At 36.2% G+C, this 22021-nt stretch overlaps 1 protein-coding gene across 1 annotated transcript in view; it reads right to left on the bottom strand.

The window, feature by feature from the left end:
- Positions 1 to 21286, bottom strand: part of LOC122803887 (organic solute transporter subunit alpha-like) — a 210703-nt gene extending 189417 nt beyond the window's left edge. Inside the window, exons 1-2 of the mRNA XM_044073569.1 lie at positions 21166 to 21286; positions 20381 to 20535 (exon numbers count right to left, since the gene is read on the bottom strand). Coding sequence (XP_043929504.1) covers positions 20381 to 20535; positions 21166 to 21286 — 276 coding nt within the window. The remainder of the gene's footprint in view (positions 1 to 20380; positions 20536 to 21165) is intronic.
- Between the last annotated feature and the right edge of the window lie 735 nt (positions 21287 to 22021).

The raw sequence follows: 22021 nt of genomic DNA on the forward strand, positions 1-22021 counted from the left end.
ACATTGTAGACAAGCTCACAAGATTAGGAATAACCCTCTACATCACCCAGTTGGCTTGCATATAGAAATGAAGAAGTCAGGATAGGGGAGTCTACCTCTACAAAAAGGCCAGTTACTACCAGTGTCCCTCTTGGTTTGGTGCTAAGGAAACTCATTTTTTGGCATTTTCTTCTCTGAAGAACTAGTCACAGACATAGAATCGCCCAAAGATACAAATACTCTCCATGAAGTCCTAACACAAACTAATAACTGATGCCATAGTCATGGCCTTAAACTCAATGCCAAGAAATGTACTATAGAAACCTTTGTTAATACGGCCATATTGGGAAATTAGTACAATGATAATACACCCCTAAGAGTAGATCCTGTGGTCTGGGATTTGGAAATGCATGAAGACAATGACTTAGCCTATGATCATCATATGCATACTGCAGTAAGATAATCATTCTATATTGTTCAACTTATCAGCAAGGGTATGGCATCTAGGTCCAAAGATTATATTGCCCGCTTGTATTCTGTCCTGATTAGACCAATCAGAGAGTATAATACATTCTTCAGATACATTTATTTATTCATTTATTTGTTTTTGTTTCTCGGGAAAGTCCGACTGTGTAATACCCATTTTCAGTGAGGGCCGTTGAGAAAAGCTTCATTTACTTACATTCTATTATACTAAGTTCCAGTTAAACACAGAGTAGTTACTTTTGTATTTACATTTATACACAAACAGTAGTTATATTTATATATTATAAGATTTTACAGAGGTGGAAGTTACTAAAGAGAAAGCCCACATGTAACTTAGTGGATTGTACAGGCAGCAGTTATGTATAAAAATTGTTTTGTCATTTCAGTTAGAGGTTGAGTGCATTCTGTTTAAAAAGAGTATTTGGAGAGTATCATATGGTGAACACAAAGTCTCAGGCTTGAGATGAGCAAGTGTAGGACCAGGATTGGCTAAGATGTTGTTTAAGCAGTGGATACAACTATTGACTTTGTCAAAGAGCTTTAATTGTGTGAGGATACTATTTCAGAGTTTAGCAACGTATTGGGAGTAAAGTGAGTCTTCTGCAACATTATTTGCCTTATTTGTAAGTAATAAAAATTTGATACTAGAGCAAAGGTCTCTTGCTGCACAGTAGGTCAGTAATAAGTTATGTAGTGCAGAGCATTTTTCTGGATGATGAATGAGTCTGTGTGCTGTAGTTAGTTGTGAATATGTTAGGTGGTTGTATAGTTCAAGTCAGTTTAATTGCTTTAATGTCTGATAGTAGTGGGTCCTATGACAGAGACTGGTGGGCAAATTTAGTTACTTTATTGTAGCAGGAGGCAAATTTCTTTCTTTGAGTATTGTTTAAGTTTGTTAGGATAGGAGCAGGGTATAAGAGTTGGCAGAAAGCTGGCTACATGAACTACAGAGTGATCTGGCACCTCACCTGTGTGCCCTGTTCAATCACAGCCTCACCTCAGGCTTTGTCCCTACCGAATGGCACACTACTACAATCATCCCTCTCCACAAAGGAGGAGTGACTACAGACCCTGGGAACTATCGCCCCATTAGCCTAACGAGTCTGATATGCAAAGTTATGGAACCCATCATCATGGATCTAATAAACAAGGATATAGAGAATCTCCAAACCCTGGATCCCACACAATTTGGTTTTGTGAAGGGTAGATCATGCCTGCTCAACTTGGTTGACTTCTTTGAGTCAGTCACCAGAGCTGTGGATGAAGGCAAGGTGGTTCATATAGCCTACCTTGATCTGGCCAAGGCCTTTGATACCATTCCCCACTCAGGAATCATAGAAAAACTCACTAAGCTAGGCATCAACCCCTATATCACTAGGTGGGTTGCAAAGTAGCTCACAGGTAGAACCAACAGTATGAAAGTAGCTGACTCCAAGTCAGACTACCGACCAGTCATGAGTGGAGTCCCACAGGGTTTGGTTCTGGGTCCTCTCCTGTTTGGTATCTACTTTTCTGAAGTCCAGGCCAACACGAAGGGACTCTGGCTGACAAAGTACACTGATGATTGCAAGTGTGGAGCTATTATTAACTCCCCAAGTGATGTTGACATCCTACAGAAAGGCTTCACTGAGACCAACAACTGGTGTCAGAACCATGGCCTTAAGCTCAATGCCAAAAAAATGTGTCGTCATCCCCTTTGGGAAAAACACAGTTCCCATGAATTACCACATCGATGATAGTCCTCTGAACACAGAAAGTGTTATAAGAGATCTGGGAACACAGGTTGACAGCAACCTCTCCTTTGACCATCACATTGCCACTGTAGTCAGAAAGTCCTTCTATGTGGCACATCTCATTACTAGGAGTTTTGCATCCAGAAGGAAAGAGGTCATTGTCTCCCTCTACTCTTCCCTCATTAGGCCAGTCATTGAGTACAATGCCCCATTTGGCATGTACCTCACTAAACACGTGCAACAACTGGAGAGGCTGCAAAAATACCTCACAAAGAGGATCCTAAGCCTTAAATATTTGTCCTATATGGGCAGACTCAAAAAACTCCAACTATTCTCTGTCTCATATCACCTACTTAGAGGTGATCTCTGCTGACTTACAAAGCTATGTCTGACCCAGCTCTGTTAGAAATGTTACATCTAAAGAAATTCCAATCCTTCCGCACGACATGTGCCAGTGACCTCAACCTCATTACCACAATCAACAGAACATGCTGGAGGGACAGGTTCATAATGCAGAGACTGCCCATGCTATGGAATAGACTTCCCATACATGTCAAGCAGAGCACCTCACTGGCCCCCTTCAAGAGAAATCCTGATGAGTGGCTAGGAAATAGAAAATTCACCCCAGGGATCACTCCAGTGGTTTTACTCGACAGAGGCACTGGGAACTAAGGTCTGGTGGCATAATGCCAGGGTAATCCTATGGGCTAGGCTTGTAAAGGCTCCAGGGTCATTAGCCTGGTTCACACCTATGAACCTATGAATAAGAAGATGATGGCTGGAGTTTTTTCTTGCAATATCTGTAAGGAATCCATTGATCCTATAAAGGGAGCCTAGTTTATTTTATTTTATTTATTTTTATTTTATTTAACATTTGTTTCTGTGAGTAGATTTAATAGTGTGCAGTATATGCTGGTCATATTTAAGATCTTTAAAAGTGTCATCTATTATAATGCCTAGAAGATTACTATGAGTTACAGTTTCAATGACAACATTATTTGCTAACTTTAGGGTAAAAAAATGCTTTTGATTTTGGCAACTTTTTGAGATAAAAAACATTAACATAGTTTTCTTGGGAGTGAGTAGGAGGTTTGCTTCCTCTACAGAGGAGAACATTTTTTGGGTAATGTCTTGGGAGTTTATTTATTGTTGAGGCCGCACATGTTAACGTTGAGTTATCTGCATACTGAAACTAGCATGGTGAGTGGAGGTGTGGAGGTCATTAATAAATATATTCAATATGAGAGGACCCATGATAGAGCCCTGAGGGGCACCTGTAGTAACTGGTTGAAAGGATGAGTATGTTTGTTGCTATTTAATGGCTTTTTGCCTTCCAGATAGGTAACTAAGAAGCCACAACAAGGAGTTTTGTGAAACTCCTATTGAGGAGAGTCAGCAGTTATTGGTGTGAGACAGTATTAAATGCCTTCAACAAGTCTAAGAACATTGGGGGACACAAGCAGATCATCATTTTTATGTTGGTTTATTATACTGGTAAAATGTAGTAGAGCAGTAGGGGTGTTGTGCTGGGGCCTAAAACCATGTTGTGTTTTCTGAGAGCAGGTTACTTGAGCTTAGGTATTGCATCAGCTGCATATGGATGCATTTCTCTAATATTTTGGAGAGGTGGAGAGAAAATTGCTATTGGTCTGTAGTTATTAAACTCTGTATATGTGCTGCCTCTGTGCAATGGTATGATGTAGGATTTTTTCCACAGGGATGGGCTTATCTTTCTGCTATGGACCTATTAACTAGTATGGACACAGGGAAGGCTATGACTTCAGTGGCCATTTTTAGGTAGTTTGATGGTAATTGTTCAACTTCCTTATGAGCGAGGTAGGTAACGGACTAAAACTGAATAGCTGTGGGTGTTTTTGTCTGGGCAGGGGTAGAGAGAGGGCAGCAGATGTATTAGTGTCTAAGAGAGATAATATTGATTGTATAAAGCAGGAATTAAACTATGCAGGGATAGAGTCTGTCGTATTGTCTGTTTTTGAATAGGGTGTGGTGGTGTTGTCAGGGTGGAGTGATTTATTTAGTGATGACCAAAAAAGTTTTGGGTTGTTTTTATGTTTGTTTTGTAGGTTGGTATAGTATCTTTACTTATCCTGTTTGATATGGAGTTTTGCAAGGTTTCTAAGATGTCTAAATTCAGTGGCAGCTGGTGACTTAAAATCAAAGGGGAGGAGCTGCAGGAGACAGCTGAATGGGCATGGACGGCTAGAAAGAGTGTGGCCAACTACAAAAGGGCAAAGCTATGTTACAGTGGGATCAGCCCTAACCGTGCTTATCAATTTACATAAAATAAGTGCTCAGACACTATTACACATGCTGAATTGCACCAACATATTAGAAACATTTTTAAACAAATATTCAGTATATTCATGAACAGATATGAAATAACATAACATCAAGAATTACTCATAAACTTGCTAATTATTTTATATTCATCTTAAAGTACAGACACAAAAGCATTACAGTTTTGCAAAGCTAGAATTATAACAACAGTAACCAGCAGGGCCATTTGTTTCATTCACACATAGCCCTAATCTCCATTGTCTACCCCACCTGCAGTAGCTGATTTGATCTTGCAAGGTTAAAAACTAAAACAAAAACAAAAAAGAAGACATTGTCATTATGGCAAGTATTCTTTTTTTTTCACATAAACAATACTCAGATTTCAGAGCTTGTGGTTGATCTTACTTCACTCAAATGCACATTACTCTTGCAAAACAAGACAGAACTGCAGTCATTCTATTCGCACATAGGCATTACCCCCATCCCGACTGCCTACCCAGAGCAGCTGCTTTGAGCCTACAAGGTTTAAAATAATGAAAATAAAAGAACACGGTTACATTACTGTATTTTTTTCACATCTCATAGCCAAGAACCTGCACATGATCTTGTTCACCCACACACACTTTACTCATGCAAGAATAGACTTTGTTTCAACAACAAAACATTGACAAACTGTCCTAATGTATCTGACTAACCCTGCAAAATGATATTAGGTGAAAAAAAAAGCACGTCATCCACAAATGGCCCCCCAGTACACATTGCATACCTAATATCACTTTGATTTTTATTATTTTTTATAGGCATAGCTTTCTTATGTTGTTAAAGCACTTTTTTAGAGATGATTGGTTTTTTGAAATGTCAGGTATTTAACAGTAGTATATAGCCTTAAGAATGTGAACGTGATTTTGGCGCCAAATAGATGTATTTAATCTAATGGAATTACAATTTGAATGTTCTGAGGAAGCTCACGCTTTAGTGGTGAAAGCGCTAACTACGGAATAAAACAGATTTTATTATTTATTAGCTTTTGTTGCCAGTGGTTTTATAGAATACATCTTTTATTCGTGGGTCATTGGTGATTTGTAGCGTTCTGGACTTCGCCGTTTGGACATTTTATCTGCATACTGAAACTAGCATGGTGAGTGGAGGTGTGGAGGTCATTAATAAATATATTAAATATGAGAGGACCCTGGATAGAGCCCTGAGGGGCACCTGTAGTAACTGGTTGAAAGGATGAGTATGTTTGTTGCCATTTAATGGCTTTTTGCCTTCCAGATAGGTAACTAAGAAGCCACAGCAATGAGTTTTGTGAAACTCCTATTGAGGAGAGTCAGCAGTTATTGGTGTGAGACAGTATCAAATGCCTTCAACAAGTCTAAGAACATTGGTGGACACAAGCAGATCATCATTTTTATGTTAAATAAAATAGAGAAACTGCTTGTAGGGAGTTAATGCTCTGTCGTAGCAGCCAAACTAAGTACACTAAAAGAACGAAACCACAGAGCAAAACAATGAAGGGGCTCAAAGTACTCATACAAAGTCCCATATATCACCAAACGACAGTCACAGGCAAAAAGATACTCCACTGTTGTAAAAGGATAAAAAATATAGGAATTTATTGACAGACAGGGTAGCGCTTTCGCTAAATAGCTTCTTCAGCCCAATATAACAACAATCATCAACAACTGTTCCATTTAAATACTTAAAAAGGCGCCATTCTGATAAGAATTATTTAAAGGTATACATACTCTAATAGCAAGACATTTCAGTCATGTAAAACTTAATGAATACAGAGCCCTAACTAAATGTTCACTTATACAAAGATTATACATATAGGGATTGTAAACATTGTGACAGCAAGAATATAAAGATATAAATATAAAAATATAAATATATATCTAATCATAAATACATGGTCAAACAAAACTTAATCAAATAATATAAAAAGCATACATAGTAAAATATCAAAATATAATTATCATAAAATTCTTCCATTATGTCTGAGTTTCCTCATTTTTAAAAGTGGATGTAATGGAACTTTACCATTAAGACCTGGGCTAACATCAGCCCGAAACTTAATTATCCAATGTGTCTCCCTTGCTTCTGTATAATTCTTCACATCTCCCCTCCTACATGTCCTATATATCTGTTCCAACACCCTAAATTTAAAATGGTGCTGCAGACCCTTTTCAGAGGTATGTTTAGCAAGTGCATTATGTATATGTGCCTTTCTAATATGGTATACGTGCTCACGTATCCTATCCCTCAAACAGCGATTCGTCTTACCGACGTAAAACGCTGGACAGGCTATACAAGTAGCTAAATACACTATGTCTTTGGACATACAATTCCCATGGACACGTATAGTGAATGGATCAAGAAAGGTGGGATGTAGGAATACTGGATCTATCAGAATATATGAGCAAAAATTGCAATTATTACATGGTGACATATAAAATTCCTGCATAGATGGAATATAAGATCTAGGCTGTGGATAACAAAGTAACCGTTTAAGGTTCCTCTTGTTACGGTAGATAAACTTAGGTCTATCACCAGTGATCTCCTTAATCTTAGGGTCTACAGACAGGACATGCCAGTGTTTCACAAAAATATCCTTGATAGGACCAATATCCTTGGTAAACGAAACTGGAAAAACAATGCGCTGGTGTTGCCCAGTCGAGTCAGTAGGAATATGACTCGCTGGACCACTGTCTTCGTAACAAGCAACCGCTCTATCTGAAAAATATGGCGTAGCTCTAGTCATCCTTAAACTAGTGGCATTATTCATGCCCTCCTCAATATCCAATGTACTATAGCCCCGTTCTTTCAATCTATCTTTGAGATCTCTGAGATCCATATTATAGGTACACTCACTGGGTGTATATCTAGATGTACGCATTGATTGACCACGAACAATGTTCTTGTAAACAAACCCAGGGTGCATACTATGACGATGCAAAAAAGTATTCCTGTGGCAAGGCTTGCGATATAACCCAGTGTTGATCATACCACTTGCTAACTTCTCAACATAGATATCTAAAAATGGAATCCGAGTATCAGACCACTCCATTGTAAAATTAAGGAACTCTACAGCTGCATTAACCTCTCCATAAAATTGTGCAAGTTGTGCAGGTGTCCCCTTCCAAATCAGGAAGAGGTCATCTACAAAACGCCTATAGAATGGTACAAAATCCTTATACATCTGATTGTGAAACAAAAATCTGTATTCCCACTCCGCCATGACTAGGTTGGCGTAGCTATTGGCACAAGATGTGCCCATAGCCACGCCATCCCTCTGAAGATATAGTTGTTCTTGGAAGCAGAAAACATTAGAATTCAAAACTGTCTCCAAAAGACATAAGGTGAGATCTATCTCCGAGTTGGGTCCTATCATTGTCCTCCTCAAATAAGCATCCACCATTTCTATACCCAGGGCATTAGGTATCACCGTAAAAAGTGATTGAACATCCATAGTGACCCAGGTAGAGGGTGGTCTACGGAACCTCTCTCCATTTATGTAGAAAGTAAGCTTAGACCCATGGTAGAAAGTAACATCCATATACTTAGAGACACGAAACAGTTTTTGCTGGACTTATACCAATACGTTAACACTGATATAAGTACCATAGACATAATATGGGTCACTATGGAGATCTCACCTTATGTCTGTTGGAGACAGTTTTGAATTCTAATGTTTTCTGCTTCCAAGAACAACTATATCTTCAGAGGGATGGCGTGGCTATGGGCACATCTTGTGCCAATAGCTACGCCAACCTAGTCATGGCGGAGTGGGAATACAGATTTTTGTTTCACAATCAGATGTATAAGGATTTTGTACCATTCTATAGGCGTTTTGTAGATGACCTCTTCCTGATTTGGAAGGGGACACCTGCACAACTTGCACAATTTTATGGAGAGGTTAATGCAGCTGTAGAGTTCCTTGGTAAAAAAGGAGTGGTCTGATACTCGGATTCCATTTTTAGATATCTATGTTGAGAAGTTAGCAAGTGGTATGATCAACACTGGGTTATATCGCAGCCTGCCACAGGAATACTTTTTGCATCGTCATAGTATGCACCCGGTTTGTTTACAAGAACATTGTTCGTGGTCAATCAATGCGTACATCTAGATATACACCCAGTGAGTGTACCTATAATATGGATCTCAGAGATCTTAAAGATAGATTGAAGGAACGGGGTTATAGTACATTGGATATTGAGGAGGGCATGAATAATGCCACTAGTTTAAGGATGACTAGAGCTACGCCATATTTTTCAGATAGCGGTTGCTTGTTAAGACAGTGGTCCAGAGTCATATTCTACTGACTCGACTGGGCAACACCAGCATTGTTTTCCAGTTTCGCTTAAGGATATTGGTCCTATCAAGGATATTTTTGTGAAACACTGGCATGTCCTGTCTGTAGACCCTAAGATTAAGGAGATCACTGGTGATAGACCTAAGTTTATCTACCGTAACAAGAGGAACCTTAAACGGTTACTTTGTTATCCACAGTCTAGATATTATATTCCATCTATGCAGGAATTTTATATGTCACCATGTAATAATTGCAATTTTTGCTCATATATTCTGATAGATCCAGTATTTCGACATCCTACCTTTCTTGATCCACTAACTATACGTGTCCATGGGAATTGTATGTCCAAGGACATAGTGTATTTAGCTACTTGTATAGCCTGTCCAGCGTTTTACGTAAGATCTAATCGCTGTTTGAGGATAGGATACGTGAGCGATACCATATTAGAAAGGCACATATACATAATGCACTTGCTAAACATACCTCTGAAAAGGGTCTGCAGCACCATTTTAAATTTAGGGTGTTGGAACAGATATATAGGACATGTAGGAGGGGAGATGTGAAGAATTATACAGAAGCAAGGGAGACACATTGGATAATTAAGTTTCGGGCTGATGTTAGCCCAGGTCTTAATGGTAAAGTTCCATTACGTCCACTTTTAAAAATGAGGAAACTCAGACATAATGGAAGAATTTTATGATAATTATATTTTGATATTTTACTATGTATGCTTTTTATATTATTTGATTAAGTTTTGTTTGACCATGTATTTATGATTAGATATATATTTATATTTTTATATTTATATCTTTATATTCTTGCTGTCACAATGTTTACAATCCCTATATGTATAATCTTTGTATAAGTGAACATTTAGTTAGGGCTCTGTATTCATTAAGTTTTACATGACTGAAATGTCTTGCTATTAGAGTATGTATACCTTTAAATAATTCTTATCAGAATGGCGCCTTTTTAGGTATTTAAATGGAACAGTTGTTGATGATTGTTGTTATATTGGGCTGAAGAAGCTATTTAGCGAAAGCGCTACCCTGTCTGTCAATAAATTCCTATATTTTTTATCCTTTTACAACAGTGGAGTATCTTTTTGCCTGTGACTGTCGTTTGGTGATATATGGGACTTTGTATGAGTACTTTGAGCCCCTTCATTGTTTTGCTCTGTGGTTTCGTTCTTTTAGTATCATTTTTATGTTGGTTTATTATACTGGTAAAATGTAGTAGAGCAGTAGGGGTGTTGTGCTGGGGCCTACAACCATGTTGTGTTTTCTGAGAGCAGGTTACTTGAGCTTAGGTATTGCATCAGCTGCATATGGATGCATTTCTCTAATATTTTGGAGAGGTGGAGAGAAGATTGCTATTGGTCTGTAGTTATTAAACTCTGCATATGTGCTGCCTCTGTGCAATGGTATGATGTAGGATTTTTTCCACAGGGATGGGCTTATCTTTCTGCTATGAACCTATTAACTAGTATGGACACAGGGAAGGCTATGACTTCAGTGGCCATTTTTAGATAGTTTGATGGTAATTGATCAACTTCCTTATGAGCGAGGTAGGTAACGGACTAAAACTGAATAGCTGTGGATGTTTTTGACTGGGCAGGGGTAGAGACAGGGCAGCAGATGTATTAGTGTCTAAGAGAGATAATATTGATTGTATAAAGCAGGCATTAAACTATGCAGGGATAGAGTCTGTTGTATTGTCTGTTTTTGAATAGGGTGTGGTGGTGTTGTCAGGGTGGAGTAGTTTATTTAGTGATGACCAAAAAAGTTTTGGGTTGTTTTTATGTTTGTTTTGTAGGTTGGTATAGTATCTTTACTTATCCTGTTTGATATGGAGTTTTGTAAGGTTTCTAAGATGTCTAAATTCAGTGGCAGCTGGTGACTTAAAATCAAAGGGGAGGAGCTGCAGGAGACAGCTGAATGGGCGTGGACGGCTAGAAAGGGTGTGGCCAACTACAAAGGGGCAAAGCTATGTTACAGTGGGATCAGCCCTAACCGTGCTTATCAATTTACATAAAATAAGTGCTCAGAAACTATTACACATGCTGAATTGCACCAACATATTAGAAACATTTTAAACAAATATTCAGTATATTCATGAACAGATATGAAATAACATAACATCAAGAATTACTCATAAACTTGCTAATTATTTTATATTCATCTTAAAGTACAGACACAAAAGCATTACAGTTTTGCAAAGCTAGAATTATAACAACAGTAACCAGCAGGGCCATTTGTTTCATTCACACATAGCCCTAATCTCCATTGTCTACCCCACCCGCAGTAGCTGATTTGATCTTGCAAGGTTAAAAACTAAAACAAAAACAAAAAAGAAGACACTGTCATCATGGCAAGTATTCTTTTTTTTCCACATAAACAATACACAGATTTCAGAGCTTGTGGTCGATCTTACTTCACTCAAATGCACATTACTCTTGCAAAACAAGACAGAACTGTAGTCATTCTATTCGCACATAGGCATTACCCCCATCCCAACTGCCTACCCAGAGCAGCTGCTTTGAGCCTACAAGGTTTAAAATAATGAAAATAAAAGAACACGGTTACATTACTGTATTTTTTTCACATCTCATAGCCAAGAACTTGCACATGATCTTGTTCACCCACACACACTTTACTCATGCAAGAATAGACTTTGTTTCAACAACAAACCATTGACAAACTGTCCTAATGTATCTGAGTAACCCTGCAAAATAATATTAGGTGAAAAAAAAAGCACGTCATCCACAAATGGCTCCCCAGTACACATTGCATACCTAATATCTCTTTGACTCCTGCCAGGATATTATATTATAAAAAAAAGAAAGTCATCATCAGCCCCCAAAACACATAGACCACTAGCATCTGGTTGACCCTGCCAGTGTATTATATTAAAAAAAAGAAAATCATCAGCAGTCCCCAAAACACATTGTCTCCATACTATCTGGGTAACCCTCCAAGGATATCATATAAAAAAATAAAAAAACTGAATTTTTTTAGATGGAGTTAATTAAAAAAACTGCCTTGCTAAGGAATCCTTGGCTTCTCTTACCTAACTAACATGTAATCCAAAATTTCAATAATTCACAACATTTTTTTCTCCTACTCTCATGTTCATCCATCTCTGTTGCTTTCCCCCCCACAAAGTAACTTTGGTAAACCATGGGAAGAGAACACTAGAGCAACAAGAGTAATCAGCCACCACGTCACTTACTCAGATTATGTGATATGGCTGCTGACTTAACATTCCAAGCGGGTTCTAATTTACTGCGGTTAAAACCATTAAAACCACAATGATTTCTGGGCATCCTCATTGATGTCTGTAGTCTTCCCAATCTGGACTATTTTAAAAACAGTCCTATGACAAGAAAAATTCTTTTTGTCTTTTTTTTAAAGCAGAGCTCAAGTACGCATGTGCGCGGCTCCAAGTTACGTGAAACATTGCATGTTCAACTTTACAAAAGTTTGCAGTTCGAATTGCTACTAGTGTGTAAAAACCCCTATTTAAACTTTTTTTTTTTTAATGACAAAACCGGGAGGCTGCAGCCCAGCAGTCTGATACTGCTGGAAGACATTTCAGGTTCTGTTTTTATACCAATTTTTCCAGGCTTTATCCCTTTTTTGTCTTGATTTTTTTTTGTTTCTTTTTCATTCATGGTGCGGGGGTTGGACTTTACTCTTTTATTATGTACTGGTTCTATATTATTTAATGTCTGTAAGAATATGTTATTAAAGTGTTCTACAGCATTATCTAGTGGCATTGTTCTAAGTGCATTCCAGTTATATTGTTTTAGTATTTCATTGAAAATACCTTTGCTGAAATTGGTTGTATTTCATATTTAATTATAGATAATGTTTATCTAGATTATGCTGAGTTCTAATAGCATATGTTGGTATGTGGTCACTTATGCTATCTGAGAGGCAGCCTACTTTTGCCAGTTTGTCTGGTTTGTTTGTAAGCATCCAGTCTAACACTGAGTGTCTCCCTGAAGTTTTATTGATTCTAGTAGGTGTGGTTAATAATTATCTGAAGATGAACAAGTTTACTGATTCAGTGGGGATAGTGAAATTTATGAGTTGCCAGTCTATATTTAAGTCTCCGAGTATTAAAGTTTAATGGTTAATTTGTTGGGATATTCAATACAGGATGCTTTCAGCAGTATCAGTGTTATTCTCTGGTGGTATATAAATTGCTGTTAAACATACAGTTTCCCTATTGTTGATTTTTAGGAATGTTATAAGACGTTCAGCATTGTTAAATGTGGGTATTTCCTGTGGACATAAGGTGATGGTTAGGAAATGTTTATAGATGATTGCTACACCACCTGCATGCTTGTTTTGTCTGTTGTGTTTGAGTATATTGTATCAGGGGGCTGATCTAATTATGCTTTATTTCTTTTTAACCAGGTTTTAGTAACTATGACTACATCAGGAGTATATGTGGCAAGGTAGGCATGTATGTCATGGATTTTATTGCACATACTTATTAGGTTCATATTTAGTAAGGTGAGTTTGATTTCTGTTTTTCGATGAGATGTATTAGGTGACTGGTTTATTTTGTGGTTGGAAGTGATGGTTTTATGAACAGTGGGACATGGGTTGGGGTGAATATCTCTGCTAATTTTTTTGAATTGATATTTTACAGAGGGAAGAATGTGGACAGTTATATTTCGGTCTTGGTTTGGTATTTGATCTTAAATTTGGATACTTAGTTTTGAGATATTTATAGATAAATAAAGCAGATATGGTTTGTTTGTAGAGACAGGGTATTATGGAAAAAGGCAGGCTGGGTAGATATTGATATTCTTTGTGAGGATTGGTTGAAGTCCTAAGAATTTGAAGGAGGTGGATTTGATATTTGGTGATGAAGGCTAGTAGAGTGAGGAGGAATAGTAAAATAATCTGAGTTAGGGGCATCTTATTTAAATTGGGTTTTATCTTTGTTGTAAATAAGGATTAGAAAATGTTAGGAGGGTACTGGGTTGATTGTAGAGATGTAATTTGATAGTTATAGGGGGCAAGGTTTAAGACAGTTTGAGAGAGAGTCTTGGGTGGTAAACAAGAGTGGCTGTTACTATTGGGAAAAATTCTATTAATTCTTTTCTTCTGGAGGGAACTGATGGTATTGGTTTGAGGAATATGTGGGTAATGCTATGAAAGTATAAATGTAGATAAAGAGAGGGTGAGTGGGAATTGGGGGTAGGATAGGGGAGCAAAATGAGCCTGAGCATTAGTGAGGGCGAATGAAGTGGGTTGAAAGCTTGGTAAAGAGATAGAGAAAAAAAAACAATCAGTGAATCAACTTAAACAGCCACAAATCTGTTGAGAGAGATAAGTAAAAGGAGTAATGTAATTTAAAAGGCCACTGTACTAGTAGATGAAGTCTTGATCTTGTTGCTCTAGGACACAGTTTTAGTAGGAGAATTAGTCCAATATCACCTTGACATGACTAATGGTGATAGCGTTATAAAAATTGCAATTGACTGTTTGAACAACCGTATAATTTTAAGATGTTTCTATGGACTTTGAAATACAAAGTCAAAAGACCACCCCAACCCCCACAGATCAGCAAAACAATGAGTAAAAAGTAAGCCAGAATGCAGTAGTGCAGCTGTGTAAAATTACTGGCTTAGAGCTTGGTGGTTACACAAGAAGAGAAATAAACTTAAGGATGGGAGACAGTGGACTGGTAAACAATTACTTGAGCGCAGTAAAAGGAGAAAGTATTAATGGGACTACTGTGGTCTAAGAAAGTGGAACTATTATACTGGACGAAGTTCTTTGTTTTATTCCAAAAAAGCCAACAACTCGTTGGAATACACATGGCAAAACAACACTTTAATACAAAATAGTAAAAATATAAAATATGTGAATGTTTTCACAGAGTCCTCTCTGCTTCCTCAGACATACTACATACTAAATCAATGTTTCAAAGCCCTGTTCCTAAGAAAAGGTTTCAGTGAAACCTTACTATTTAATCCAGGTGGTCTGTCAGCCTGAAGCCTAATTATCCATTCTTGTTCTGAGGCTTCAGTCTTGTTATTCATGTTCCCACCTATTTTATTATCTTGTATGATATGTAACACTAGAAACTTGAAGGTGTGTGTGTGGCTCCCTCCTTTATAACATGCATCGCTAACGCACTTGTCTCTTTTTTATTTTTAATGTCCCTTAAATGTTCTAGGACTCTATCTTTGAGTAGCCGATTAGTTTTGCCTACATAGTAGAAGCCTCAGAACAAGAATGGATAATTAGGCTTCAGGCTGACAGACCACCTGGACTAAATAGTAAGGTTTCACTGAAACCTTTTCTTAGGAACAGGTCTTTGAAACATTGATTATTATGTGTGGTCACATCTTCTAATATTTGTACATATATTTTACAGTTTTACCACCATCTAATTTTATAGAGCATGTTTTTACAGTTTTTTTACATATGTTTTTAGTTCACTATTTATATGATTGATTGTTTATATAGTGTTTGTATAGTGTATGCCTTTAACTTTTATTTATTCAGTCAAGATGCTGTTAACTGATTGGATATGACCTAGATGTATCGTTATTTAAACAAGAGCAGCAGTTACTGTAGTATGTCTGAGGAAGCAGAGAGGACTCTGTGAAAGTGCTCACATGTTTTATATTTTTAGTATTTTGTATTAAAGTGTTGTTTTGCTGTGTGTATTCCAACGAGTTGTTGGCTTTTTTGGAATATTATACTTTTATCGTTGGTTACTTTATCCAGATTCAGGGGATCTGTGTTTGAAGTTCTTTGTTTTAGCCTGCCATAATATTTATAATTGACATAAAATTATAGCCCACAGACTGGTGTTCAAACTTCAGTGTTACATACATTATAACTTCACTGTTACATACATATCTATTTGCTTGCAAGGACACTTTTATGGCAAAATAAAAACACACTAATGAGGCAGTTGAGTGCACTGAGTCAATGTTGACTGTGCACAAATACTAGCTCAGAGCTGAAAGTGGTTTAATAACTGTTTCGAGTAAGGAGAAATAAAGGAAGGGGAGAGACCAAGGATGACTTCCTTGAAGACATACAGTTCCACTAAAGAAAGACAAAAGGATATAAATAATGGGAATAGCAAATCTAGAAGAAGTAAAGAAAATGTAAGAGAAAGAGATAGTCTGAGTAAGAGCAGTATGAGTAAATGTCAGTGTCTGTTAGGAAGTAGAGAGTAAAAGCTGACCAGCAGGATGTCAGTGGAGCAGGGTTTACAGACAATAAGGCTATTGCTTACAAACTATGACACAGAAGCACTTATCTTTAGACTAGTCGCTATGCAGGCTAAAATGCACGTAGAAGACTGGATGTGCCTAACACTTACTTAAAGCACAAGGGTAGAGATGGCACACAGTTTGTCCTAAATAAATGGCAGGTGGATTGAGTGGATTCAGACTGCCTATTGGATGAGACTGCTTAGTGTTTACTTTAGGGGTGTTTTCAGTGAAGCATATTACTCCCTTGCACCCTGCTAGAGAGACAGAGAGGAAAGGAATGCATGAACAGCTGCAGTGTCCACAAAGGTTTCTGACAGAAAGAATACATGGTGAGTAAAATGTGTTTTACGTGGCCTGCCTGAAACCCCTATCCCTATACTCAGTCTCCTGCAGACTGCTGAGAGATGATCTATGCCTAGCCTACAAAGCTTCCTTTGATCCAGCTCTGATGGGCCTTCTGCACATCTGCAAAACAAATAGATCAGAAATACCTGATCCAGTGATATAAATCTTATCTATAACATAAATAAGACATTTTATAATTTTCCATTTATCTATTAGTATCTTCTTGATGTTTAAACTATCAACATCCATATTAGCCATTACTAATTAATTATTCAAATTATCCATATTGTTGACTTTACTAAGTAGCCTCCCTAGTAAATATGTTTAAAATTAGACAGTTTTTTCAATTTAACATCATCTATGGATTTTTCCAGAGGCCAGTCTTAGATCCCCTTATCCATAAGAAGCTCTTTAAACACTAAACATTCTTCATAAAACACAGCATCATTAGAAGTGAGTCATGAAAGTCTAATATATTGTCCTCTAGTTACATACAATTTCATATGGACGGGACAGGAATTGTTGAAGTGAATATAATTATTCACATACATATGGTTTCTATAAATGGTGGTATCAAAACATTTATTATATGTACATATAGTAAGTCTAATATCCAAAAAAAATAACTACATTACCTATACTACCTAAAGTAAACTTTAGAAATTCAGGATTTGAATTCAAGGATTCCACAAACCTTAATATATAATTTCTACTCCCCTTCCAAATAAAAAATAAATCCTCTATATAGCGTTTGTAAAAGGCTACATTTATATAAAAGGGATTTGTGTATAAAAATATATCTTCCCACCGGCCTTGCACAAGATTAGCAAAGACCAGTGCCATAAACAAGCCTATAGCCACTCTACTCTTTTGATGGAAGTATTTATCTTAAAACACACAAAAAACATATTTTTAACGATTATCTCAAGGCATAAAAATATGGTATCAATGTCTGCTTTGTTAAGACTACTACATTTATTTAAATATAATCTGGTCCACTCAGCTCCAATGTCATGTGGAATCATTGTATACTGGATATTAATAGCGAACATAAAAAATAAATGTTTCATCACCAGTAATACAATAATTCTGAAGCTGTGCTGAAGATCACATGAGCCCTTAATAAAAGACCATAACTTCTGAGCTATGGGGTTCAAAACCTATCTAGATAAATACCAATAGGTTATGTTTTAAAAAACCCTTGTTGAAATAAATGGCAGTTGTGTGCATCTTTTTGAATCTTAGGAATTCTGAAAAAAATACCTAAATGTAGATAGGTGACATACAAAAATTCATATAATTTAAAAATCAGTGTAACTTTGTTCTATAAGTTCTAATAAAAAAAATCATCAATATGTTTATGTACTTTATGAATAGTGAGCAAATCAACTTAACTATAAACTAAGCATCATCTAACGCAGTAAAAATTGTGCACTCATATTTACTATTGCTCATAATAACCAAACCATCACCCTTGTTAGCTTTCATGAAATGGACATCATCCATATTTTTAAGTGTATTTAATTCTCTATAATTCTCTTTATCTAAATTATAAAACCTTTCACCAGGTGGCAGAGAAAGCAAAGACCTGATGTCTGGTTCACAGGCCTCTAAAAAAGACTTAATAGTTCCATTCAAAGATGGATTAAAACAATTACATTTAGCCAAGCTGGTGTTTACATTAAATAGCTTAGGAAATTGTCTAAATATATAATGGAAGTTCAGTTTCTGAGTATATAGTTTCAATTCAATGAGTGTGTTAACCAAACTAGCCCGCTCCAATGGTAAAAAGGTCAATCCTTTAGATAAAATATCCAGATATGCAGCAGAAAATACATTCTTACTTGGATTGTAAATAGGCATGGTCAGTTCTTTCTTTTTCTCTGTCTGACACATTTCACATCTTTGCACTTCTCCTTGGTTTTCTGCTGAGAGAAAGATTAATTTTGCTCCCAAAGGAGATATTCATCCAATTATAGTGTAGAGCTATTAGAGGTCAAAGAAAATTCAAGACAATTTAAGTCTGTTGGTTTCTCAAATTTTCCAGAAGAAGGATTAGAGAAACTATCCACTATATTTACCTTGACTAAACTCCTAGGGCTAGTGTGTTGGTTGTTTTAAGTAAATTGTGGTTAAAAACCATGGCTCTAGCTGAACCTACACTTTTTTTAACAGTTAAGCTGTCCCATCAGCATATGCTGCATCATAATGTGCTAACTTTTTGGCTTTACAATCAATGATGGTCTTGACATGTATATTAAGCCACATCAAAACAGGATCATAATTTTTTTTAACAAAATGAAAGCTGCTAGATTTTTTCAGTAATTGATCTTTTTTTAATTTCCATAGAAAGCAAATTTAGTTTAATTTAATTTTCTCTAATGAGTAAGCACATCAGATCCGGCCTAGTCTGATTAAACAATTTGCAAAGATCTCTGTACAGTTGATCTGATTTGTTAAGACCATCAAGAAATTAAAAAATTCTTAAACCTTTTGGAATACAACCTGTATTAATACAAGATTCGAAAACATACTATCATAAATCAAAGATATATATTTAAACAAATTTTTCTTGAACTTATACAGTATTTCTTTCAAATTAATTTCATTGGAATACTGACTCAGAAGGTCCATTATCACTAATGAGGATCAAAATTTTATTAGTGACTAACAGAGTTAAAAGGATTGTAGTTTCTGCAACAAGTCATCCACATCCTTCTTACCACGGGTGTCTCCATCAACTATAGTAATTTCATCATCAGAAATATTTAGGTCATCATGTGAACTAACATATCTGAAATTACAGTCCTTTTGGAGCCTGAAAAGTACCTGCATGCCTGAATTCAGCCCCCTCAAATTATTCATTGATACTGCCAAGAATGGTGTGAACCAATGAACCACTCAAATTCTTAGATTCTGCCACATACTTCATGGTCAAAAAGACAGAATCCAAAAGGACCAGAATGATATCTCAAAAAATAATTATAAAAACAAAATATAGCAGAACCATCAGTGCAAAATAAAAACTAAAACCAAAATGACTGAAAAAAGACACCATCAAAGAACCATGGAAAATGATATATTTTTTCATTCAACAGAACATTCATTGAGTACAGCTGAAATGGAAATGACAACAATAAAACTATACTACTAATATAAAATGAAATGTAAAAGTTTCTATATAGGTAAGACTTCAAGAAAATTATGGAAGAGAATTTGTAGATATCTTAGAGCTATTCAAACTAAGGATGAAAATAAAGCTTTGTAATAGATTATAGAATTTAGCACTTAAGTGGCAACTATATTTTCACTGAACTTATTAATATTGGATTTGATCTGCAAACTAAAATTAAACAGTAATTATATATATAGGAAATTCACTTGATATTTATAGTATAGTTTTATTTATCTGTCTCTTTACAGAATGTTTTAGTATATTGTTTTGGACTGATGTTAATTTTATGGTTAGTATATATAAATGACATTTCCATTTAAGCTATATTCTGAGGAAGTTCTGTTGAACAAAAGCGCTAAATACATTATTTTTCTGTGGTTCTGTAGTGGCGTCTTTTTTCAGAGCTTTTTGGTTTTAGTTTTTATTTTGCAATGACGGTTCTTGTACAGTTTGTTTTTACAGTGCTATACATTGAATCAAAGGCTGATCCAAGAAAATGGTGATAAATGTTAGGAAATGTTAGTCTCACATATGGTGACTGCTCAAGAGAAAGATCAAAATACTGTTGAATGTATCCCAAAAAGAACAGACTGTACATGCCAGTACTACACTAAGCAGTCTATATTTCTCAGGAAAGTGAATTCATCTGATAAGTTCACCAGAAGGAAATTATCATGCTAAACAAGATTTTTTTGACAAAACATTACATTAGAGAATACCCTGCTAAATGCGTAAAGCGATGTCCTTAGTACCACATTATAGCTATTACAAAGTGTTGTCATCTTACTCACAGGAAAAAGTCCAAGGACAGTTAGTGTCAGATCCTTTATTATGATATCTTTGATATTCTGCCGTAGATACACCCATATTTCAATGAAGAGGCCATATGTTGTTAGAGCCAGAATGCTGGAAATAATAATTAAGATTGTCCCTGATGCATCGAGACCTATAAAATAAATTCAGAAGATTAATACTTAAAATAACAGGGAGAGCTGTAGTTAAATCATATTAAAGTACATGTGAACTAATAAAATAATAAAAAATCAATTGGTAATGGAGCGAACATGGCAGCATAAACGGCAGCAACCAAATATAGTAATAAAACAATTTATTGATGTTAACAAGAGGTAAGCGCTTTCGCATACAATGCTTCTTCAGTCCTTTAAAACAAGTAAATTAACAGCCATATAAATACTTTCAAAGCAACCAATCCACACACCTTCCTAATCATGCTAGCTCAAGCACTTAAAGAAATAGCACACCACAACTAAAAACAACAACTAAACTAAAATCCACATATAACATTCATATAATAAACTATCACACAAAGTAAAATAAAAATATCTATCCGTATATATATATATATATATATATATATATATATATATATAATTATAAAATGTATAATAAACAATAAACTAATAAAATAAAAACTACTTAGGTATTCTATGTTTCTTAAGCAAGGGTTTAATGGATGCTCGCTCATTCAAGCCAGAGCCTCCATAGGCTCTCAAAATGATCATCCAATTTGTTTCCCTATGTTCGGTATGATTCCGAACATCCCCCATTCTAATACCTGGAGTGATGATGTCAATCGCCCAAAATATAAAATTATGTGTTACACCCCATTCTAAAACATGTTTAGACAGGGCATTATACGTCAAGTTCTTCCGTATGCAGTATAAATGCTCCCTCATTCTTTCACGTAGGGATCTATTAGTCTTCCCCACATAGGATGACCTGCATTCAACACACTCCGCTAAATAAACAACATTTGTAGATCTACAATTCGCATTGACCTAAAGGTGAATCTTCTATTCATATCAGGGTGATCAAAAAACTCAGATGTGTTGATCACTTCACAGAAGTTACAACTACCACAAGGTACTGTAACTCCTAGTGCTACATAATTATTATGATGTTCTCTATTACTACATAACAACCTTTTTAGATTCATCTTATTCCTATAAAGGAAGGATGGACGAGGGCCAACAATACTACCAATTTGTGGATCTACCTGTAAAATAGACCAATGTTCACTAAAAAGGTCACTAAGTGACCTATGATCTTGTGTATAGTACAAAGGGACCTTCAAATGATGACCTAGAATCATGGGGGAAACAGATGACTTCATAAATGGCTGTACCTTAGGGCCATAATAAGGGGCTGTTACATCTTGCCTGAGATCTCCCAAGTCTGCCCAATTCTCCAAAATGTCATTCTTATGATAACCATGCAATAATAACCTCTATTCCAAAAGTTTAATTTCTGACTGAAAACCGACATCAGTAGGATTCAGTCTTGAGGCTCTGATACCTTGTCCACGAATCAGATTACAAAAAACATAATTAGGGTGCATACTAGTTCTACTCAAAAGAGTATTCCTGAAACAGGTTTTCCTATAAACACCCATGTTTATAATAGAGCCCTCT

This window comes from Protopterus annectens, chromosome 6.part0, assembly GCF_019279795.1.
Source record: "Protopterus annectens isolate FY-2018-M chromosome 6.part0, PAN1.0, whole genome shotgun sequence".
Taxonomy (NCBI): Eukaryota; Metazoa; Chordata; order Ceratodontiformes; family Protopteridae; genus Protopterus; species Protopterus annectens.